This window comes from Sus scrofa, chromosome 17 (genome assembly GCF_054392235.1).
Source record: "Sus scrofa isolate SSC_HxYL_T2T_F1_AM1 chromosome 17, Sscrofa_HxYL_maternal_Yorkshire_Landrace_v2.0, whole genome shotgun sequence".
In the NCBI taxonomy this organism is placed as follows: domain Eukaryota; kingdom Metazoa; phylum Chordata; class Mammalia; order Artiodactyla; family Suidae; genus Sus; species Sus scrofa.
The window spans coordinates 17,825,178-17,849,387 of record NC_139399.1 but is presented as its reverse complement, the minus strand read 5'-3'; the positions used below and the strand labels follow the sequence as shown (position 1 = coordinate 17,849,387).

Below are 24,210 nucleotides of genomic sequence, written 5' to 3'. Positions count from 1 at the left end.
TGATGAGAAAATCTTACAGCTGGGTGGTTGGTGGCATTGAATTCGCCGATGGCTTTCTTTCAGAATTTATTTGTACATATACGTCTGTGTCTACAAATGTTTAGGATACGCTGGTGCTGCCCCTTTGCTTTTGATGGTTGCTGCTGTGAAAATTCACCAGGGGGTTGGAACCAGAGCATTTCAATTAAGTGGTGCCTGAAGCCAGGGCTGAGATCTGAATTTCAAGGTCACCCGTTGGTTTTGTGGGAGCTTCCCACACTCCATTCACATCTAGTGGGGGCTTGTCACCTTGTCACACCCTCCTTCTTCCCCTGCTCTCCTGGGATCTGATGCTCCTACAGAAACACCGATCCACAGCCCGGCTGGCCCTGCCCTGTGCCTGCACGGACACCATACAGGACCCCCCACACACAATCGCCCCACCCCCAGGGGTCTCCCCTTCAGGCCCTTTGCTCATCCCCTCCCAGGCAGGGGCCTCAGTCCAGCCGCTGGAGCAGCAGGACCCATAGTCCCTCTAACCCACTCTCCCTGCCTCTCTGCTCTTCACAGAATGGGTTGAACGGCTTGCATCTGGCCTCCAAGGAAGGCCACGTGAAGATGGTGGTTGAACTTCTGCACAAAGAGATCATCTTGGAAACAACAACCAAGGTACGTGACTCAGGGAGCAGGCGCTTTCCATCAAAAGTTCTCAAAAGGTCCCAAACCCTAAAGGGGCACAGGGACCAGCCTTTCGTGACAGTAACCCTCAGCGTGTTTTGGAATTTCTCTCGTCCTTCCAATCACTTCCTACTTCGGTGAGTCTACTGAAGTCACTTGCAAAATTCAACCCTCTTTCCACAAGGATTCAGGGGGACTTTATCCTCATCACCAGACCATAAGTCTGAAAATAAAACCCTTTGCCTGGAGGCGTCAGGCTTTCCCCAACCAAGAGTACCAGCAGGTCCACAGACAGGTCCCTTGGGTCCAAATTCTTGCTGAGATGCCTCCTACTCCATGACCTTGAACAAGTTACTCAGCCAGTGAGAAGCCTCAGTTTACTCATCTTTACAATGGAGATTATAATAGTTGCAGGGTTGGTATGGAAATTAAACATGGTAGTATATTTAAAATGTCTATGTAGAAGGAGTTCCCATCATGGCTCCGCGGATGGGAATCCAACCAGGAACCATGAGGTTGTGGGTTTGATCCCTGGCCTTGCTCAGTGGGTTAAGGATCCAGCATTGCCGTGAGCTGTGGTGTAGGTCCCAGATGCAGCTCGGATCTGGCATTGCTGTGGCTGTGGCGTAGGCCAGCAGCAACAGCTCCCATTAGACCCCCAGCCTGGGAACCTCCATATGCCGTGGGTTCGGCCCTAAAAAGACAAAAGTCAAATAAATAAATAAATAAATACAATGTCTATATAGGAAGAAACCAATAAATATGGGTGACCGCGTCGTTCCTGAGGGATTCAGAAGAGTCCAGATCCTTCTCATTGATTCTCCTCCAGCGTGTCTTCTTTGGTCAGCCCCGAACCCATTTCCTCTCCTTGCTGGCTCCCTTGAACAGCTTCCTCTCTTCCTCCAGGCATTTGGCATAGGCTGACATCCTGTTTCTCAAACAGCAGGGCGCTTCTCCCTAAAGCAAAAGATGATAAACACCAACGACTTAAGTCCATAACCTGCAGTTGTGAAATTGGGGCATCTACACGTCGCACAAATCAGTGTTCTTTCTTATGCGTCTTCTTGGTTTCTTAAGCAATGCACAGCCAGCATTTAACCACAAGCAAAACTAAACCCCCACAGAAGTCCCCATTGTGGCTCAGCAAAAATGAATCTGACTGGTATCCCTGAGGATGCAGGTTCGATCTCCCTGGCCTCGCTCAGTACGTCGGGGATCCGGCCTTGCCCTGAGCTATGGTGTAGGTCACAGACACGGCTGGCATCCCGCGTTGCGTTGCTGGGGCTGTGGTGTAAGCTGGCAGCTGTAGTTCTGATTTGACCCCGAGCCTGGGAACTTCCACATGCCTCTGGTGCAGCCTTAAAAAGATTAAAAAAAAGAAAAAAAAAAAAAACTAAACCTCCATATCCCTGGTTTCCTCTTTGAGTCCATCCTTCCAGCCTCTTATTACCCATTTGCAATTTATTCAATGTGGTCTCACACACAGCCTCAACTTCAGTCCCACGCAGGAATCTTCAGCTCCGCCCCGAGAGCAGTGAACCAGAGGAACAGTGTGTAGCGAACAGGTAGAATCTATGGTTACGGAGGGAACTACCAAAATATTGTGAAGGTAGAATCATCTCTTGACGTAAAAATTCTGTAATTTTCCTGTCATTTCCCGAAGGTGAAAAGATCTCATGACTGAAACAGCCTGATCTGCTCTTGCTGAATGTGTGCGGGGCATTTGTTTTTTCTAACCTCAGGACAAATACCAATTGCCTCCCCCCTCCCCGGGCTCCCGCTGTGGACCAGAGGCAGGCTGTTATTTCTCTTCTGATGATCTCGCCTACCTGGCCGTGATCAGGATGCCATCTGATGGGCCGTGGGGCCAGAGCGGCTGTCCTCCTCCTGGCACCTCTCCAAGAGCTGCAGAACCATTACTCTTCAGCACGTTTACTGCCTCCGAATTTCCCCCTTTGATTGTTATTTTGCAAGCGAACACTCAGTGTGTCTCTGTTATTTATAGAAATTTTATAAGCCAGCGTGGTTGCCGAGTGCCATACAGAGGGAGGAGGAAAAAAAAAAAAAGGGTGAAGCTGAAACCGTGGGCCAAGCAAGAGTCAACAGATTGGAGAATTGTAATGAGTCTCGCAAGCAGGAGGGAGATTAAAAAAAGAAAAGGAGAAAAAAAGCCCAAACCGATATAGATCCCTAAACTGTGCTGAGAAATTTGAAAAAGCGTGAAGCCAATGAATTCCTTGCCCAGCCTCCCACCTCCACCCCCAGAGGCCAGCTCAGCATCCAAGCTGGCTGGGATCAGAACTGCATTACCCACCCCCCTCCCACCCCACCCAGCCCCGCCTTGGGTGCTTACTCAGCACCCGCTGTAGCCACCCTCGCTTCCCTGAGCTCTGAGACTCCCTGGAAATGGAGAAATTGGGTCTTCGTGGATCCAAATATAGCGAAGTAAATGTTCTTGCTTCTTTGAGGGCATGTGCCTTGTGCTGGGGGAGGGGCGGAGAAAACAGGCTTATGACAGGTCTCCAGTGACTTCCAACCCCAGGCCCAGCAATGCGGGTGGGGAGGGGGGTCTTCTTGAGCCTCGCAGTATGTGCGCGTGTGCGTGTGCGTGCACGCGTGTGTGTGTGTGCGTGTGTGTGTGTATGTGTGTGTGTGTATAGGGGGGTCCATTCCTCACCACTGCTGTCCCGGGCCCAGGTCCCAAAGATGTCATGGGCTGAGACCCACAGCTGGGCCCCACATCCCTCCCTGACCCGCTTCCCTCCACACGGGTTTCTATGGGGCGTGCACTGTAGTGGGTTTCAGACAGGAGGAGAAGGATGGAAAGAAACATTCGATGTAGCCAAAGTCGTCTCTTTTTTTTTGGTTTTAAGTATAGTTGATTTACAGCGTGCCAATTTCTGCTGAACCACAAAGTAACTCCGTGATACATATATAGCCGTTCTTTTTTTATATTCTTTTCCGACTCCTGAGCTGGCCCAGTGCCTGACACACACATGCTCAGCGTGTGGCGAATGGATGGACGGACACAGCACACGCCTCCTTCTGGGTGGGGAGGTGTGGAGGTCCGAGTCCTGATTCGTATAGAAGATCCTGGTGCCAACAGCCCTATTCTTCTCAGTACAGCAAGTGAGTCGGACTCAGGTACCGGGGCCTCTACTTGTAAGCTCTTTGGACTTCTAGGCGAAATGATCAATTCACATTTATAGGCTCATTTCTGGCACTACTCTCTGATGGATATTTGAGGATGAGCCCTCTTGTTTATTATGTAGGATTTACAGAGAAATCAGACAAGTTCAGGAGATAACCAGAGGACACTTCTACCTGAATCAGGTCACACTTCAGAGACAAAAACCTGAGCCCCAGAGCCCATCCTTGCTCAGCCGTAATGAACCCAACTAGTATCCATCCCTGGCCTCACTCAGTGGGCTAAGGATCCAGCGTTGCCATGAGCTGTGGTGTAGGTCACAGATGCAGCTGGGATCCTGCATTGCCATGGCTGTGGTGCAGGCCAGCAGCTGCAGCTCCGATTTGACCCCTAACCTGGGAACTTCCATGTGCCACGGGTGTGGCCCTGAGAAGCAAGACAAAACAAAACAAAAAACAAAAGCCTGAGCTCCAGGGCACTGGGACAGTGGTGGCCAGGTGGCCCTGGAACTCAGACCCCCTACTGCTCAGACCACCCCTACGCTACGGGAGGTGCTTTGCTCCCAGTGACGAGGATCCCAGCTTGTGGACTGGATTTGAAGTCCCTGCTGTTTGGGTCTTGGGTTTCCAGATGGATTAGCGAGAGTGCACTTGGTTTTAGTTATAAACTAGGTGCTGTCTGAACTAGATAAAGGGAGATGGTGCAAGATCTCTGCTCCTCCCATTGCTGATGGGTCCAGCTGCTGTCCCTGCTTGATGGGTGCCATCAAGTGGGCTGGTCCTGCCTGCCCCTCCTGGAGCAGGGGTCACGTGGGGTCACATGGGTGCATGGGAGGACATCCGGGAGGCAGAAAGGAGCCAGGCAGGCATCCCGGAAACAGAAGCAGCCCACTGGACTCCAGCCGTCCAGGAAGTGCTATTGGATTCCCAGGATGAACCCAGACAAGAAACCTTGTGGTTCCCCTCACCCTCTCAGAACCTGCCTGGCTTAGTCTCTGTGACCGGCTCTCAGCTTTTCAAAAGCTTCCCTCTGGGAGTTCCCGTCGTGGCTCAGTGGTTAACGAATCCGACTAGGAACCATGAGGTTGCAGATTCGATCCCTGCCCTTGCTCAGTGGGTTAACAATCCGGCGTTGCCATGAGCTGTGGTGTAGGTCGCAGACGCGGCTCGGATCCCGCGTTGCTGTGGCTCTGGCGTAGGCTGGCAGCTACAGCTCCGATTGGACCCCTAGCCTGGGAACCTCCATATGCCGTGGGAGCAGCCCAAGAAATGGCAAAAACACAGAAAAAAAAAAAAAAAAAAAGCTTCCTTCCAGAGTTCCTGTTGTGGCTCACTGGTAACGAACCTGACTGGTATCCATGAGGACTGGGGTTCGATCCCTGTCCTCACTCAGTGGGTTAAGGATCTGGCATTGCCGTGAACTGTGGTGCAGGTCATAGACACAGCTAGGATCTGTCATTGCTGTGGCTGTGGCGTAGGCTGGCAGCTGCAGCCCCAATTCGACCCCTAGCCTGGGAACTTCCATATACCACCATTGAAGCTCTAAAAAGAAAAAAAAAAAAAAAAAAAAAAAGTTTCCTTCCGAACAGGGGTGAATCTCCTTTTTTTCCTGATGTTTATTCTCTCTAGCTCTTCTCTCCTCTCTTCCTTGCCTCAACTCTGACTGACCCTATTTGACTTTTAATTAATATCCTTTCTTTGTATTTCCCCTTGCCAGATTTTAGGCTCTTTATTTTCCCCCACTTACTTTCAGATTTTTCTTCTCTTCCCTGCATGCATCGTATAGTTCATTTTATTACCCCCTCAACACCTCTGCCTATTTCTGCCCTCCCTCTTCTCTCTGATAAGTAACTTGCCCCTCATCCCGCCTCCCTTGGTCCAGCCTTTGGTCAGTGAATGTTACAGTCGCAGAACAAGGATGCTGGGTCCCTGGAATCCGATGCAGCCTCCTTTCCTCCGGAGCTCGGGCTTGCAGAACCACAGCCTGGGAAGAGCTGAACGTCTGTGCGAGGGCCAGCTTGCTTGGCAGCCCTTTGGCATGTGTCCTGAGGGATTCCGACTGTCTGTTGGCCAATGACGGGTCGCTGAGACAGAGACTAGTGTTGAAAAGTTGGCTTTCTTATTCCAGAGCATTATTGTTTCAGGAGAACAGGAAGGCTTTCCCTCCCTGGGCTTCCAGAGCTGTTCATGATACCTGCTGGCTCAGGCAGAAGACATGTGTGTGGTCCGTCCCTAGGGGCCATAAAGGAGGTGTGCTGCCTCCCCGTGGCCAGCACCCCTGTCCCCACACCTAGGATGGCCCCTGGGAACCTCCCCTCTTCCCTTCCCCTGTGTTTCAGAAGGGGAACACAGCGCTGCACATCGCCGCCCTCGCAGGGCAGGACGAGGTGGTGCGGGAGCTCGTCAACTATGGCGCCAATGTCAACGCCCAGTCGCAGGTGATGCTCTTGGCCAGGCAGGTGGGGTGGCCGTCCCCATCACCGGGTGCACACACTGTGTAGCTGACAATTTGCAGTGTCATCAAGCATATTTCTACTTTCTCACGCTTCAGCGGCCATCCTAAGCATGAGGGGGCAGGTCTCCATGGACCCCGCCCTATTCAGCAAACTAGCTGAATAATACATTTAGTTGTGGCTCATCTGTGTAGGGAGGATGTGGGTGGAGGGGTTTATGAAGAAGGGAGCGAGATAGGGTGTGTGTGTCTGCGTGTCAGAGAGGCTGACCATGTGGGGAGAGGGGGAGGGGCGCCCCACCTGGTGGCCTTTGCAGTAACCCCAGGGCACCACTGCCAAAGGTGGTGAGTTTTTTTTATAAGCTGCAGATACAAGTGGGGGTGTTGCACCGAGGGCTGGGTGGAAGCAGGATGAAGGGAGAGCAGTCCTGGAGTTTAAAGGATTTTGCACCCGTTTGAGCATCTCTCGCTAATGCGGGTGGATTTTAGTGGTTTTCTCCTCTTGGGTTACAGAAAGGCTTCACACCTCTGTACATGGCAGCACAAGAGAATCACTTGGAGGTGGTTAAGTTCTTACTGGAAAATGGAGCTAATCAGAATGTGGCCACAGAAGTAAGTGCCTGGGGATCACGGCTGAAGGTCTTGTGGGAGAGGACATGGTGGGGGTGGGCATGCATCCTCTGTCATGACCGGTGTCCTGGGTACTCTTGAACCCTGCATGGGTTCGAGAGACAGTTGTGGCTGTTGAGGACAGACAAACAACAGAGAAGTGACAGTAGGGGCTATCATGTCATTCCCACTGGAGGCCAGGCAGGGATGGGAGTGTGCATGCTTTGCTTGGATGACAGGTCTGCCTTGGACCTTAAAGAAAAATGCTTTTGCTATGAACCCACTGTACACCCTTGGACAAAGCACATTACCCTGAGTTTTGTCACTGGTGAAATGATGAAATCAGATTTCTTTTGAAAAGCTTCTTAACATTGGAAGACTCAGTGATTAGATGATTCTGTTTTGATTCTGCTTTGCTAGTTCAGAGGGCCCCGGTGTCACTCAGTACATACTCAAGAGATCAGTAACAGTCGCTCACATTTGAAACCTGGTGTGGTTTCTGGCATTTGGTGGGTGTTCAGTAATGTTTGTGAAATGAATAAAGGAGGGACTCCCACCATTAGTTCACGGCACTGTTCTGGCACCAGGTGATGGGGTGAGAGGGTGAAGGGCCAAAGAGACAGGGCAGTAAAAAGCCCCTGTAGCATGCAGACTGGGAACAAGTCATATAGGGAAATTAAATATGTGCTAAAGGAAAATTAAATAGGTGCTAAAGGAAAATTCAGTTATTTAGTGAATTTAGGCATTGTGAGATGGCAGAGAAAGAAGATGAGACCAAATAAGGCCTGGGGGAGGAGGTGGCATCTAAGCTGAGCTTGGGGGATGAAGAGGTCCTTGAATTGGACGGTCATCCCAACCAAAGGGCCCGCAACCAGGAAGAGCCTTGAGCTTGAAGGCACATGTCCTGCTCTGAGGACTAGAGCTGTCAGAACATTCAGAGCAAATGGATCTCTCTCTCTCCCTGGCCAGGACGGCTTCACCCCTCTGGCCGTGGCCTTGCAGCAGGGCCACGAGAACGTGGTGGCCCACCTCATCAATTACGGGACGAAGGGGAAGGTACGCCTCCCGGCCCTGCACATCGCAGCCCGCAATGACGACACGAGGACGGCCGCGGTGCTGCTGCAGAATGACCCCAACCCTGATGTGCTTTCCAAGGTTAGGCAGCTAGAGGCTGGGAGCATCCTGGGGCCGCAACCAGGGAACCTCAGGGTCTCCACCGATTCCCAGCAGTTCCCCAGTACTAGCCCAGACCAGAGATGCACCAGCCCCACCAGCAACACAGGGACACCCTGCTCTAAATCCCCGGGGAACACAGAGAAGCATGTGCCTAGCATGGAGCACAGAAAGTTCCCCTTGCTCCTAGTCATCCAGAAAAGTGTCCAGGCAGAGCAGGAGAGTGGTCTCTAGCCAGAGGAGTGTCCTAGAATGTTATTCCAAATCTCCGGTCGGCTGCCCCCTGGTGGTGGGAGGGAAGGCAGTCTCCCCAAGTGGAGATGGGACCTCGGAAGGGCTGGGGTTGGGGGTGCCTGCACAGTCTGCTGACTGAGCATGCTGTTCCGCATTTTGAGGCACTGCTGGTCCACTGTCTGTAAATTCAGACTGTCTTCCCTCACACGGGGCACGGATCTGCCCTGTCTGTTCCCCCACCCACCCTAAAGCCAAGGGGGTTTTGTCTGGAAAACTGCTGTTAGGCGTGGTGGGAGGTTAGGACCAGAATGATGACAAGGGACCCACCTTGGGCCAAAGGACTGCCTCCGCCACCCAGCGGAGTCATGGCACCTCTTTACGGGCTGAACCATCCGGAAGATTAAGGTCATGGACACCCCCCCCAACACTTTTAACTCATTGATTAAAATCTTATATAAGCGACCATTCAGAGGAATGACCCTAGTCCAGAGTTTGTCCATGTGAACCACAGACAGACTGGGCGACCCCAGAGGTCACACCTCGCTTTTGGATCTAACTCGCCACAGGGTGTCTCTTGCCCCCTTCAGTCCAAATCCATCTTCTGTGTGGGGTCCTCTGGCCTGCCAGCCTTTTCAGAGACCCCGAGCTGATTCTGAGGTAGAAGGGACAGTCCCCCCAGTGACACGTTGTCCCCCTCTGCTGTGCCTCAGACGGGATTCACCCCCCTCCACATCGCAGCTCATTACGAGAACCTCAATGTGGCCCAGCTTCTCCTCAACCGGGGAGCCAGCGTCAACTTCACGCCCCAGGTGAGGCTCTGGCACAGCGCCCCGGCCCCGCACACCCCGCCGGTCTAGAACCGGCGCCCCCGCTTCCCAGTGGCACTGAGAACATCCTCGTAGAGCAGGCATGCCTACGGGGGAGACAGCCCTGGCGTCGGCTCAGGCTCCAGGACGGTGGGTTTCTAATCACCCGGCACCTTCCGCCTGCCCTTTCTGGAGGTGGAAAGCCTGGAGGGCTGGACTCGGGGACCAGGGTTTGGCCAGATTGCCGCGATGAAGCACGATGCTGGCCCGCCGTTAGGAGCTTTCAAACCTTTCTTAGGCGAGAAACATCCCAGTCCCAACGATGGCCTTCAACAGGCTGCCTGTACTGCGGCAGGCCAGGGCGGGGGCACAGGGCAGCGGGCAGAGGCGGAGGGGGCGGGGCATGGGCACAGGGGGCGGGGCGGGTGCTTCCTGGAGGAGGAGGCTGCGCCCTGACCCTAACCATCCGGTTCCTCCCCACCAGAACGGCATCACGCCGCTGCACATCGCCTCCCGCAGGGGGAACGTGATTATGGTGCGGCTCCTGCTGGACCGCGGGGCCCAGATAGAAACAAGGACCAAGGTGGGTGCCGGCAAGCTCCACGGCAAGGCCGAGGGTGGGGAGAGCGCCACCTTCCAGAGCCCCACCTGGGGTGGGGGGTAGGAGGTGGGCTCTCCTTGACCAGCTAGGGATGGGCATCCAGCCCCAGAACAGCCCGCTGGAGCGGCTGCTGGCAAGGACTACTTGGGTTGAGCTGGTCCTTAAGAAAGCCTTGTGCATGGAATGATGCCCTGGGGCTGTCTCCTCTCCAGCAGCCTCTGATGTGCAGGGCTTTCTCTTTTTGACTGTCTTTTAAAGGATGAATTGACACCTCTCCACTGTGCAGCTCGGAATGGGCACCTGCGAATCTCAGAGATCCTACTGGACCACGGGGCACCCATCCAAGCCAAAACCAAGGTTTGGGCATCTTTTCCTAGGGGAGCATTTGGTAGACAGGCCTCCAGGTCCAGCCAACCCAGGGTGGAGTCCTGTTTCTGAGAAACAGAGATGCTGCTACTACTAACTCAGCTAGTGTATGATGTTGACCCTAACGCCTGTCACACAGAAGACACTCAGCTCTAATTATTATCTAGCTCAAGGTCGGCAAACTTTCTCTCTAACAAGCCAGATATTAAATATTTTTAGGCTTTGCAGGCCATGGTCAGTGTCACAGTGATTCAGATCTGCCACTGTAGTGAGAAAGCAGGCTTGGATAATGTGCAGACTACTAGCCCTGTCCTAATAAAACTTTATTGACAAGCACAGGCAGAGGGCCGGATTTGACCTTTGGGCTGTGATCCGTCTATACGGCTCTAGATAAGGCCTTGTCTCTTTTACCCTGGCTCCAGAAAGGACAGGAACGAAGCACTCAGGGAGTCTTCGGAGCTGGGGCCGGACTGGATGCAGTTAAAAAGAAAACAAAACTGTTCTTCTCAAGGTCCTTTGGGGTCAGGGCAAAAGGTTGTCCCTCAGTTCTAATGGAAGGACCTGAATCTTCCTGGAGGTGAAGCCGTCAGACCACCCGGTGCTGCCTACACAGACTCCAAACCCTCTGGCTCCTTCTTCAGGGTGACTTTAGAAGGTGGTCAAAACCTCGAGGCAGAAACCAGACCCCTCACAGCCACTCCTGGGGTTTTCTGTGAGCAGCTCCCTGTCATAAGATTCCACAGCATGGCAGCCAGTTTATTCCCTGACCCATGATCATGTGATTGTTCTACAGAGCTCTCTGAAACCTGGGTCATGTTCATGGCCCAGGGGTGTGTGTGTGTGTGTGTGTGTGTGTGTGTGTGTGTGTGTGTGTGTGTGTGTGTGATGGGTAGAGGTATCCTCTGCTAAGCCAGTTTATTTCTTGTTCAATCCTTCATCCAGGGCTGAGATGATCCCATGAGAGAGTGTCTTTGAAAGTATATATAAAAGTGAAAATCCTCAGATAAGAGTAGGTGGGAAGTTCCTGTCGTGGCGCAGTGGTTAACAGATCTGACTAGGAACCATGAGGTTGCGGGTTCGATCCCTGGACTGGCTCAGTGGGTTAAGGATCCGGCACTGCCGTGAGCTGTGGTGTAGGTTGCAGACGCGGCTTGGATCCCGCGTTGCTGTGGCTCTGGCCTAGGCCGGTGGCTACAGCTCTGATTGGACCCCTAGCCTGGGAACCTCCATATGCCGCGGGAGCGGCCCAAGAAAATGGCAAAAAGACAAAAAAAAAAGAGTAGGTGGAATTCTGCTCCCAATTATACCATTAGGTCAGGAAATCCTCAACATTTTCCCACAGAGGCCTTGGGTTTAAACTTATATACATGTTCCTAAGTTATTAAAAATTTCATATTATCCTGATTATCAGGAAGAGCTAAGAAGAATGGTTATGAAAATTCTCTATGGAGAACTTCCAAGTTTTCAATTGAGAAATATGGTCTGACCTTTCTAAAATGCAGTAAGCAATGACTGTGTTAGACAAAGTGCCACACTCCAGGTGGCTTGAACAACAGAAACTTCTCATCTAGCAGCTCTGGAGGCTGGAGCCCTAGATCCATGTGGGCAGAGCTGGTTCCTGCTGAGACCAGGAGAGAGAACTGTCGCACGCCTTTCCCCTGGCTTCTGATGGTTTGTTGGCAATCTTTGGAGTTCTCTGGCTTATAGAACCATCACTCTAATCTCTGCCTTCATCATCACATGGCATTTGTGTGTGTCCACAATCCCCCCCCTTTTTATATTTTTAGGGCCACACCAGTGGCATGTGGAAGTTCTCAGGCTAGGGGTCCAATTGGAGCTGCAGCTACTGGCCTAGGCCACAGCCGCAGCAACACTGGATCTGACCTCATCAACCTACTCTATAGATCATGACAATGCCGGATCCTTAACTCACTGAGCAAGACCAGGGATTGAACCCACGTCCTCATGGATACTAGTTGGGTTCGTTACTGCTGAGCCATGATAGGGAACTCCCCACATTTCCCCTTATTATAAGGACAGCAGTCATGTTGGATTAAAGTCTACACTAGCGACCTCAACTTAACTAACCTACATCCAATTTCCAAATAAGGCCATCTCCCAAGGTCCAGGGCATTGGGACTTCATCTTGTGAATTTCCGGGGGACACAATTTAATCCAAACACTCATGGTAGCCATCGTGCAGCCTGATCATGTTTCTCCTTGCTAAAAATACTTCTTTCAATTGTTATTTCCTAAAAGCTGCCATCCCAGTTTCCTCTTGCATGGGTTTTCCTGATGCAGCTCCCACCTGCCTCCCAAGCCCAGCTCCATGCCCCATCAGCCATGGCCTCCCATGTTTGCCTTCATGGAGCCCCGTTGGGTCCCGGGTAGCTGCCTCTGCAGCACTGCACATGCTGTTCCCTTCAAGGAGATACTCTTCCTCTTTTCTTCCTGGTGAGGTCCTAGCTCAGGAATCACCTCCCAGAAAACCTTCTCTCCACATATTCCCCTTCCCCATTTTGACTCCACTCTCTCTTGCTCTTCTGTGCTTTGATCATGCTTTCCAGGCATCACTACACAGTGAGAACAATGTAGCTCTTTTCAGGACTTTAAGCTACTGGTCTACCAGCTTCCTTGGCCCCAGATTCTGTCTGTTCTGTTTCCCCAGAGCTGATCGCATAGCTGGTGCACTTTGATCACTTCATATTTGCTGAATTAATGTGTGAATGAATGGGTGAATAAGTCTCCTCTTGTCTTTAATTTTTTTTTTAATAAATTACTGTCTAAGGAACAGAGAGGATCCTTAACAGAGGTTTTTGTTTTTGTTTGTTTAAGTGCACTTGTTAGAGGCAAACAGGGATTTAGGTATAAACTCCATTTTATCATTATCCATTCACATTGATTAAAGGCCACTGTGTGTGTTACATGTGGGGGGGGGGCACTGCAGGGTGTGTAGGAGATACTGGGACAGTCACTGATCTTAAGCTTGTAAGGAAGGAGAAGAAGATACACATCTAAGAGGTCAAATACTAAAACAATTCAGCAAATATATGAATAAGGTCTGTATGAGGGCTGCAGATGAGGAAAGCCCACGGAGGTCGGGGTGGTGGGCTTCCTGGAAGAGGTGGGCCTGGCTGGAGCTGGCCTGAAGGTGAAAAGGAGATCTGCAGTCAGAGACCAGCAGAAGCGCCAGGCTGAACCCAGCTTACTCGGGAGACATGCAGAGGCCCAGTGTAATAAAGAGGCCGGAAGTGAGTTTGGAATCATTGCCCTGAATTTCCGAGCTCATTTCCTTTGCCATCGCTCGTTTTCCTTCTTCACCAGAACGGCTTGTCCCCAATCCACATGGCGGCTCAGGGAGACCACCTCGACTGTGTCCGACTCCTATTGCAATACAACGCAGAGATAGATGATATCACGCTGGACCACCTGACCCCACTCCACGTGGCAGCCCACTGCGGCCACCACAGGGTGGCCAAGGTCCTCTTGGATAAAGGGGCCAAACCAAACTCCAGAGCCCTGGTGAGTGAGGGGCTGGAGGGGCCAGGGCCAGAGCTGCAGGGCTGAGCACCCCGCCGCTGGGCGCCAGGAGTTGCTCAGGAGATTGGGGCGGAGTGGGTGGGGCTGCTGAGGTGGGGGCGTGGCAGCGCGCAGGCAGGCGTGACGTCACTCTCCTTGCCGCATCCTACTGGCGCAAGTTGACCACGCCCCTGGCAATGAGCTGGGGCCCGGAGACATGACTCACAGGCAGTGCCCATGGCGTGTGTCTGGGTTGGTGGTGCCACTCCAGTCCCAGCCCAGGGCAGAGCTAAGGAACCTGATTTCTAGAGACTGCCTGGCTTTTTGATCTGCTGTGGGGATGCGTGAAAGGGGCTCAGCTCAGCATACCTCCTCTGCAGAGGGTTCACAGGGGTCGTGGTGCTCCAGCAGAGCTGAGTTCAGGCCTAAAGCAAATTCCTCTCCCGAGCCCCAGGCCGGGCCCTCTGAGGAAAGTTTCTGAACCTGCCACGACCCCCACCCTTCTGTCCATTCCCGGAAGAGATGAATTTAGAGGGTAGGAGGCCTCCAAGGTGTAAGGATGGCTGTTTCATTCATTCGTTCAGAAAGCTCTCATGGAGCACTGGCCTCACACTGTCTGGGGTGGTTGGGGTTCCTCAGCCTCAACACTGCTGACATGTGGGCCCTGATATTCTTGGTCACGAGGGGCCAGCTTGTGCATAGTAGGACATTTAGCAGCATCCCTGGCCTCCACCTGCTAGGCGCTAATAACTTCTCCCTTAGTTGTGACAATCAACAATGTCAACAATCAACAAGAGCTCCCTGGTGGCTCAGCAGATTAAAGATCCAGCATTGTCACTGCTGTGGTTCAGGTTGCTGCTGTGGCTCAGTTTCAATCCCTGGCCTAGGAACTTCTGCATGCCTCAGGCATGGCCTAAAAAATAAAAATGTCTTTAGACTTTGCCAAATATCCCTAGAGTGGGGGGAGGGTGGGACAAAGTCCCCTCCCCCCTCCTTTGAGGACCACTGCCCTAGAGGATAAAGCACTGAAAAAACAAGCAGACAGACAAAACACAGGAAGAAAAAAAAAATCCCTGCCCTCATGGAGCTTATCACTTTAGAGCAGGGCTGAGGTACAGAAAACCGTCTGATTAAAAACGATCTGTGGTTTCAGGGCAGAGAAAACGTGATTTCCTTCACACAAGGACTCTCTACTGTAAATTTCCCCTTAAGGAAATTTTCAACAGCAGGCTCTTTCGGTGCATCCCAAAATATGACTAAATTCTATTCTTTTACTTTTTTCTTTCTAGGACAGCTCAGGCGGCATATGGAAGTTCTCAGGCTAGGGGTCCAATTGGAGCTGTAGCCTCCAGCCTATGCCACAGCCACTGCAACAACAGATTTGAGCCATATCCACGACCCATGCCACAATTTGTGGCAACTCGGGGTTCTTAATCCACTGAGCGGCAACAGGAATGCCTAAATTCTTTTTAAAAAAGGTTTACAGGAGTTCCCGTCATGGCTCAGTGGTTAACGAATCCAACTAGGAACCATGAGGTTACAGCTTCGATCCCTGGCCTTGCTCAGGATCCAGCATTGCTGTAAGCTGTGGTGTAGGTCGAAGTCGCGGCTCGGATCCCGCGTTGCTGTGGCTCTGGCGTAGGCCAGTGGCTACAGCTCCGATTCAACCCCTAGCCTGGGAACCTCCATATACTGCGAGAGAGGCCCAAGAAATGGCAAAAAGACAAAAAAAAAAAAAAAAAAGAAAGAAAGAAAGAAAAAGGTTTACAGACAACAGGTTCAGGACCATGCCTAGTACATAGTGAGAGGCAACTCCCTCTTCCGTGAATTGCAGTAATTGACGTTTTGATCTGCCGAACCACTGATAGACTGGGACAGAGACTGCCTTTTAATCAGCAAGGTGGTCTGGGCGTTGCTTGGGGTGGCGTGTAAGCTCCCGCTTGCCTTTCTCCCTTTGTGTGGGGCTGCAGAATGGCTTTACCCCCCTACACATCGCCTGCAAGAAGAACCACATTCGAGTCATGGAGCTGCTGCTGAAGACGGGCGCCTCCATCGACGCTGTCACTGAGGTAGGAAAAACTCTGAGGGTGAGCCGTCTTCACAGCCATCTCGAGTGGCTGTGTGCGTGCGTGTGTGTGTGTGTGTGTGTGTGTGTGTGTGTTAGTCGCAAACACTCAAAGGAATAAATCAGGGGTGAATAAGGCCGGGAGGATCATTGTACAACTATAAATATAATAAAATTCATAGAGTTAAAAGCCAATAAATTAAATAAACAAACAGATAAATAAGACCAGGGGCTTATGTTGGCTCTCAGGGAGCTGTCCAAGGTCCGATGCAATTTTTCGAGTTGTCAGTGTGGGCAGAATCACCCTGCAGTGGTGTGTGTTTTTGTTTTTGTTTTCCTCTCCTGCTATTTTCCTGGAAACAGACCCATTTTGTTGAACTCCCTTTTCTTGCAAAACCATTCTGGAGCACCCTAGAGGCAAGAGAGCCTGAGATCCATCTGGCTGTGTGTTTGAAGGAGCAGGACAGGCACCCTTCTCTCACTCCTCTCTGGTCTGTTCCAGTCTGGCCTGACGCCTCTCCATGTGGCCTCCTTCATGGGGCACCTGCCCATCGTGAAGAACCTGCTGCAGCGGGATGCTTCGCCCAATGTCTCCAACGTGGTAAGTCAATGGGGAAGGCAGGGCTCTTCCTGTGCACCAAGAGCTCAGAGGCAAACTTCGCAGAATAGCAGAGGCTTCAGACCTGGGTTGGGGGGGGATGGGGAGAATGTCTGTAGGTACTGATACTTCCCCAGTTGAACTTGTCACACTCCTGTAAGTCTTGAGGGCTTTATTTTGGACAATCGTGTGGGAACTTCTCTAGGTGCTATTAGGGAATATATTTACATTTTTAAACATTCCTTATCTCTGAGGTTTACTTTTTTTTCTTTTTCTTTTTAGGGCCACACCCGACGCATACGGAAGTTCCCAGGCTAGGGGTTGAATCGGAGCTGCAGCTACAGGCCTACACCACAGCCACAGCAATGCCAGATCTGAGCCGCAATCTGCAACCTACACTGCAGTTTGTGGCAACGCCAGATCCTTTAACCTATGAGCGAGGCCAGGGATTGAACTCACATCCTCATGAACGCTGGAGGGTTCTTAACCCACTGATCCACAACAGGAAGTCCCGGGGTTTACTTATTTATTTATTTATTTTGTCTTTTTGCCTTTTCTAGGGCTGCTCCCAGGGCATGTGGAGGTTCCCAGGCTAGCCACCAGCCTACACCAGAGCCACAGCAACGCGGGATCCGAGCTGTGTCTGTGACCTACACCACAGCTCACAACAATGCTGGATCCAAAACCCACTGAGCAAGGCCAGGGACTGAACCCACAACCTCATGGTTCCTAGTCGGATTGTTAACCACTGCGCCATGATGGGAACTCCGTCCTGGGGTTTATTTTTAAGTGGATCTCTTCCCCCTATCTCCCTCTCTCTCTCTCTGTCTTTCTCTCTGTCTCTCTCTCTGTCTCTCTCTCTCTCTCTCTCTCACACACACACACACACACACACACACACACCAGGCATCAGCAGACTAAAGGCTGAAGTTGCTCCCTGGGGCAACTTCACCTCTTGGACAAAAACCCCACTCTGGGCCGGCACTGTGGAGCTCTGCATGTGCTCTTTTGGAAACCCAACATGTGTTAATGCTTCTGTGATTGTGTTATTTTTACAGAAAGTGGAGACCCCGCTACACATGGCAGCCCGAGCAGGGCACACAGAAGTGGCCAAATATTTGCTCCAGAACAAAGCCAAAGTCAATGCCAAGGCCAAGGTGAGTTCTGGAGGCGAAAGGGATCCCAGAATAGAAGGAATGCAAATGCAGGGGGAGCAGTCTGTCTCGAGCAGAGGCACCGAGACTGCCTGTCATGGCATTTGAGCCAAGGGCCCCAGGGTGGGCTCAGTGACCCAGAGACACCACACACACACACACACACACACACACACACACACACACACTGACCGCCTCCAGCTTCAGGAGGAAACAGGAAGGGGGAGGGGTGGGATGAAAAGTCATCTTTCTGCTTCTGCGCTCTGACCCTCTCACCACCTCCGGCGTAAAGAAAAGCAGAGTAGCCTGCAGACAGAAAGACCAGCGGACACTCAGGACTTGGGGGACAGTGCAGGTCACCTTGCTTTATTGCACACGGCCAGCAATGTGTTTGAAGATTCGTGGCAACCCTGTGTTACCAGATGGTTAGCGTTCTCTAACAATTAAGTGGTGTTTCAAATAAGGTATGTATGTTTTTTAGACATAATGCAGCACATGATAAGAATGGCATTTTTTTTTTTTTTGGCCGCCCTCGGGGCATGTGAGGTTCCCCACTGGGCATCAGATACGAGCTGCAGTTGTCACCTACACCATAGCTAGGGCAACGCCAGATCCTTTAACCCGATTGCCAGGCCAGGAATCGAACCTGCGTCCTGGCCCTTCAGAGACACTGCTGATCCCATTGTGCGCACTGCACCATAGTGGGAACTCCACGTGATATGGTGTGAACAGGACTTTTTTCTTTTCTTTTTTTTGTCTTTTCTAGGGCCGCACCTGCAGCACATGGAAGTTCCCAGGCTAAGGGTCTAATTGGAGCAGTAGCCGCCGGCCTTTGCCAAAGCCACAGCAACTTGGGATCCGAGCCGCTTCTGCAACCTACATCACAGCTCACGGCAACGCCCGATCCTTAACCCACTGAGCGAGGCCAGGGATGGAACCGGCAAACTCATGGTTCCTAGTCGGATTCCCTAACCACTGAGCCACGATGGAAACTCCTGAACAGGACTTTTATACACACTGGGAAGCCAAAAAATTCCTGTGACTCACTTTTTTTGTGATACCCAGTTTATCACAATGATTTGGAACTGAATCTGCAGTGTCCCCAAGGTCTGCCCATAGTAGTAGCCATAACACATAGTTTGTGCCAGACTCGGTGTGGAACATACACACTATCTGCTTGATCCTACCCGTAGCCCTATGAGTCAGTGTCATTATTCCCATTTTATTGATGGGAAGGCTGAGCCTTCAGGCAGTTAAGTAGGAATAACAACTAGCCTGAAGGGTCGTTTTCAGGATTAGAGTAGAACGCATTGGTTTCCGTAACTCAGAGACCTGACTGGCATCGCAGCTCTTTCTCATACTAGCTCTGTGGCCTGGAGAAAGTCACTTAACCTCTCTGGGCCCCACCTTCCTTCTTTGTGAAATGAAGAGCCCAGTAACCTTGGTGTGTCCTGTTCTTTGTTATCGCTTCGGCTTCCAGGATGACCAGACCCCACTTCACTGTGCAGCTCGCATTGGCCACACGAACATGGTGAAGCTCCTGCTGGAAAATAACGCCAACCCCAACCTGGCCACCACTGCTGGGCACACCCCCCTGCACATCGCGGCCCGAGAGGGCCATGTGGAAACAGCGCTGGCCCTTCTGGAAAAGGGGGCATCCCAGGCGTGCATGACCAAGGTACAGCCTCCCACCTCCGGTTCTCTAGAAGCAGCAGGCTGGTCCCCGCCGGGCCTGGGGCAGGGCAAGGAGGTTCCCGCCTGGTCCTGTGTAGCCTAGATGGTGCTGCAGGCAGCTGGGAGGGAGGGACCCAAGGGAATGGCCAACACCTGTGAGCCAGGTGTGTCCTGTCCTTCCCAGAAAGGTGAGGTATAGCTGGTCATCCACCCATCCAGCCTCCATCCGTTTATCATGGAGCAGCTGTTTGCGCAGCACCTGCTCAAGATGAACCTGAACCAGCTGGCTGTCACAGAGCCACACAGGGTGGTTTTGCCTGCATTCCCGCAAGGGGTGGGTGGCAAATGGTAGAAGCTGGCTGATCCCGGAAGTCTGCGCCTCTGGGGGCATCAGCCATCCTGCCCCAGCGTCTTCATGCCCATTGGGGTGGGGACCTCCTTTGTCACAGCCCTTTGTCTGGGGAGGACGGCTGGGGCCCCCCCATGGTTCTGACAGCCTGTGTTTCTCCTCAGAAAGGATTTACCCCTCTCCATGTGGCGGCCAAGTATGGGAAGGTGCGGGTGGCCGAGCTGCTGCTGGAGCACGACGCACACCCGAATGCTGCAGGGAAGGTGAGCCTGACTCCCTCTCAGGTCAGAGGCCAGGAGAGAGGATCCGCTTCATGCAGGTGGTGGCATCTCTGCCTGAGCCTGCCTGCCATGTCCATCTTTTGAATGGGCAGCCGTCCAATGAGAGTGGCCTTGGGGAAGACTGATCTTTCTGGCAGAGACGTTCCCCTTTGAGAAAGACCCGGTGACCCCCAGGAGTGAGGAGGTGACCCCCCCAGGACTGAGGGGGTGATCCCCCAGGGATGAGGAGGTGACCCCGGTCCCAGCTGGCCGTGGTCTTTAATGACTTCAGATCAAGTCTGACTGTACAGCAGATCTGAGCTGTACAGGAAGTGACAGCACCCCCCCGCCCCGGCTTGGTGCTGCTTGGAGCCAGGGCTGGCCTGTTGGACCGGCCCTGAGTGTGGCTCTGTCCCTCCCCCTGCAGAATGGCTTGACGCCCCTGCATGTGGCCGTTCATCACAACCACCTGGACATCGTCAAGCTGCTGCTGCCCCGGGGCGGCTCTCCGCACAGCCCAGCCTGGGTAAGTCCCTTTTGAGTCCGCATCCCAGGATGACACCCCTCGAGGAGGGTTTGTGTTTTCGTTTTATTTTCGCTTGGGAAGCCTCCCCTCCCATCCTGCAATGCGATGGCTGCTCTCTGGGGGCTGGGGGAGGGGCGGGAAGTGGGAGACACTTCTTAGCCCAGGGTCACCTGGTGGAAGGGAAACTCATTCTACATAACTCATGGTCCCCCAGACTGATGTCAGAGGTCACGTACGGCACGTTCTCCAATTCCGGGACCAGGGCCAGGCTTGGCGCATCTTCAGGGCTGAGGGTGAGCTTGCCAGAACCTGAAAGCAAGGAACCGAGCTCGAATGTGAATAGTCTCCCCCAGATCTGTCTCCCTGTGGAGTTCAGGCTCTGAGATGACGCTATTTCTGACGTAAAATGTGACACAGTGATGCTGGCCGCTGAGATGCTCAGAGCTGTGGGTGCATCGCCCCTGAGGAACCCAGGGGTGTAGGGAGCAGATGGGCTTATGCAGGAGCGGACTGGGGAGGCAGGGGATACAAGGCACAGGGATAAAGCTGGACTCGAGGGTCACTTTGGGGGACAGGCTGCCCCTCTCTGGGGGGACAGGGTGTACAGGGTCTGTGAGGGGTAGGGGCTGCACAGAGAAGGGTGGAGGAGAGGGAGCAGGGCTCAGATGCCAAGGACACACGTGGCCCCTGAGCTCACCATTACATGGGTAGCCAAGACGCAGAAGAAATGGAGATAATTTCTGGATTTGTGAGAGAACAAACCCCAGTGCCCAACCCTGCAGCAGGAGGGAGCCACCTGGTGGTTCCCTGTGTGGTTCCAGCCACACCTGCCGACTTAAGTGGGGACTCTGGGAAAATCAGTGCCAGCCTTTAGTTTACCCTCCCTCCTTGGGATGGGCGCTCATCTGAATTTCTGAATTTTTGTTTTCTTTCTTTTTAGGGCTACACTCGCGGCATATGGACATTGCCAGGTTAGGGGTCGAATTGGAGCTGCAGCTGCCAGCCTGCACCACAGCCACAGCCACGTGGGATCCGAGCTGCATCTTCAACCTACACAGCAGCTCACGGCAACGCCAGATCCTTAACCCACAGAGCAAGGCCGGGGATTGAACAAGCTTCTTCATGGATACCAGTTGGGTTTTTAACCCACTGAGCCGCAGGGGGAATTCAGGATGCTCATCTGAATGGTAGAGCATCACTCTGCAGCAGACACAGCGTCTCCCAGACACCCACTCTCCTTGGACTTCGCTCCCCGTGCGCCCACATCACTGTGTAGACAGCCCACAGCCCTGCTAGGACGTGACTTACTCCTGCCTCTAAAAATAAAAGGCTGGACTCCCCTCCTGTTCACCCGCCTCCTTATAGAAAAGAGATCGGAGCCAGGCTCATGATATTTAAAGAGAGCTTTATCCAAGCACAAACCCTGTACAGATGGGTTTTGTTTCCATGGCAAAAAATAGTTTCCAAAGTAGTCTGGCAATTTTGTGGAATTTCACATGCAAATCTCTCTGCACCCAAACCAAACCCGCCCCCTTTTAATTTCGATGCTAATGTTGTTTGAACATTTAGGCAGATCTCCCTCCAGAGTGCGCATTCCTGTGGATGAGCTCATTTCCTTAGGAAAGAGGAGCCTTTTGCTGGCTCACGTCCCTCCCAGACCGAGTCTCCCTGACTCGCCTGCCTGGCTGCCCCCTGTCCTTGTCACCTATGGAAGGTCATTCGTTCCTTGTAGTCCTTCCTCTTGTGGCAGAAGCTCAGAGGGGCTGGCCATTGATCTGAGGTGGGCAGTAGCTCTCATGTCTCAGTTTTAACTGGGGCCACGTGGTAGCCTAAGCCTAAGATTCTGTTCTTGCCAGCAGCGTGGACCTTCTCAGCTACCCAGTGGCCTGGACTCCCGGTTGTACTAACATGAATAACTGCTCTAGTTGAAGTCCTTTGTACCATGAAAGAAATCCTGATAGGAGTCCTTGGTGGCTCATCGGGTTAAGAATCTGGCAAAATCACTGCTGTGGCCCGGGTTCAATCCCTGGCCTGGGAACTTCACAGGCTACAGGAGCAGAAAAAAAAAAAAAAAGAGAGAGAGAGAGAGAGAGAGAGAAAGAAACAAATCCTGGAGTTCCCGTTGTGGTGCAGTAGTTAACGAATCCGACTAGGAACCATGAGGTTGCGGGTTCGGTCCCTGCCCTTGCTCAGTGGGTTAAGGATCCGGCATTGCCATGAGCTGTGGTGTAGGTTGCAGACACGGCTCGGATCCCGCGTTGCTGTGGTTCTGGCGTAGGCCGGTGGCTGCAGCTCCGATTCGACCCCTAGCCTGAGAACCTCCATATGCTACGGGAGCGGCCCAAGAAGTAGCAAAAAAAAACCCTAATAATCCTTGTTTCCATGAAGGGAATGGAAGGCAGTCTAGGGCCAGGTACCAGGCATCTTAGATGTTTAGCTGCCTCAGCCCATGTCATCCTGACTTGGGAGCTTGTTAGAAATGAGGAATCTGGGAGTTTCCACTGTGGCTTAGCAGGTTAAGAACCCGACATAGTGTCCATAAGGATGCAGGTTCAGTCCCTGGCCTTGCTCAGTGAGTTAAGGATCCAGCATTGCCACAAGCTGTGGTGTAGGTCGCAGAGGTGGCTCGGATCCCGTGTTGCTGTGGCTGTGGCCTAGGCTGGCAGCTGCAGCTCTGATTCGACCCTAGCCTGGGAACCTCCATATGCCTCAGGAGCAGCCCTAAAAAACAACAACAACAACAAAAAAAAAACAAAACAAAACAAAAAAAGGGGGGGACACTAGAATTATCTTACATAATTACTCAACGAGTTTGATATTTATTATTCCATTTCATTCTTCGGATAAATGACAGCTTTTCATTTCCTCACGAAAACCACTTTGCAGGAGAATCTTACCCTGTCCCCCAGTGCTGTAAAACTGGGATTTTACTATATTGGCGGCCCCCCTTTTTTCCTGCTTCCTTTTGCTGATCAGTGGACCTGGCAGAATCAGAAATGTCGGTTTCCACAGTGAGACCGTGGCTGGCAGCGGGGATTCAGGTCTCCGGCAAGGCCAGGAGAAAGCTGGCCGTGGTGGGGAGACCATATGCCTTATCCATCTGCTCTGGGGCTGGGTGGGCATAGGCTTCGAAAGTCCTGGGTCCTGCTCAAAGTGTGGCCGCTGGTAGAACCATTACCTGGACACATGTTAGAAATGATGCAGCATCCCAGAGTCCTCTGGTAGCCTAGTGGTTAAGGATCCAGCATTGTCACTGCTGTGGCATAGGTTCGATTCCTGGCCTGGGAACTTCCACATGCCGTAGGCGCAGCCAAAAAAAGAGAGAGAAAGAAAAATGCAGAGTCCTGGGCCTCCCTAGAGCTTCTGAGTCAGAATCTGCATTTTAACAAGATTCCAAGAGGAATCACACTCCAGCCAAAAGAACCTGGAATCTGGAGTCACAAGGCCAAATTTGGCTTCTCTGTTGTTTTACTTCCCATGGGACATTAGATAAGGCACTTAGCCTCTCAGTGAATTGGCTTCCTTATCCACAAAGTGGGGATAGTAATAAAAACGCCTGCCTTGGAGTTCCTGCTGTGGCTCAGTGGATGAATTCGACTAGTATCCATCAGGATGCGGGTTCGATCCCTGGCCTTATTCAGTGGGTTAAGGATCTGGCGTTGCTGTGAGCTATGGCTCTGGCCAGCAGCTGCAGCTCCGATTGCACCCCTAGCCTGGAACTTCCACATGCAGAGGGAATGGCCCTAAAAAGGGGGGGGGGCAAAAAACCTCCACAAAACACATGCCTTACTTGCTATAGGTGGTTGCGGTAAAGCTCAGAAAGAGTAATGCGGGGAAAAGTGGTTTCCAGCAGTGCTGACCACAGTGGGCTGTCACCTGTCCGGAGTGGGACACAGAGTTTGCTCCTGAGGAGAAACCACATGCTGCTTCCTTCACTGAGAAAGTCTTCCTCTCCCTACAAAGCGGGGAAGGAAAGCAACCAAACAGACAGTACACGTGACATTGCTGATTTACTGTGGG

General features: G+C 52.3%; 1 protein-coding gene across 50 annotated transcripts in view; it reads left to right on the top strand.

Annotated features, from left to right (window-relative positions):
• ANK1 (ankyrin 1) overlaps positions 1 to 24,210 on the top strand; it is a 232,986-nt gene that overhangs the window by 160,610 nt on the left and 48,166 nt on the right. For 34 of the 50 annotated variants that reach the window (XM_085004298.1, XM_085004324.1, XM_085004311.1 and 31 more), the window contains exons 3-16: positions 550 to 648; positions 6,144 to 6,242; positions 6,770 to 6,868; positions 7,835 to 8,020; positions 8,983 to 9,081; positions 9,563 to 9,661; positions 9,938 to 10,036; positions 13,370 to 13,567; positions 15,535 to 15,633; positions 16,132 to 16,230; positions 17,286 to 17,384; positions 18,862 to 19,059; positions 19,569 to 19,667; positions 20,092 to 20,190. In XM_085004298.1, coding sequence (XP_084860424.1) covers positions 550 to 648; positions 6,144 to 6,242; positions 6,770 to 6,868; positions 7,835 to 8,020; positions 8,983 to 9,081; positions 9,563 to 9,661; positions 9,938 to 10,036; positions 13,370 to 13,567; positions 15,535 to 15,633; positions 16,132 to 16,230; positions 17,286 to 17,384; positions 18,862 to 19,059; positions 19,569 to 19,667; positions 20,092 to 20,190 — 1,671 coding nt within the window. Of the gene's footprint in view, positions 1 to 549; positions 649 to 2,399; positions 3,787 to 6,143; positions 6,243 to 6,769; positions 6,869 to 7,834; positions 8,021 to 8,982; positions 9,082 to 9,562; positions 9,662 to 9,937; positions 10,037 to 13,369; positions 13,568 to 15,534; positions 15,634 to 16,131; positions 16,231 to 17,285; positions 17,385 to 18,861; positions 19,060 to 19,568; positions 19,668 to 20,091; positions 20,191 to 24,210 lie in introns of those variants that run through there. The other 16 variants (XM_085004337.1, XM_085004332.1, XM_085004330.1 and 13 more) reach the window with 2 other exon arrangements.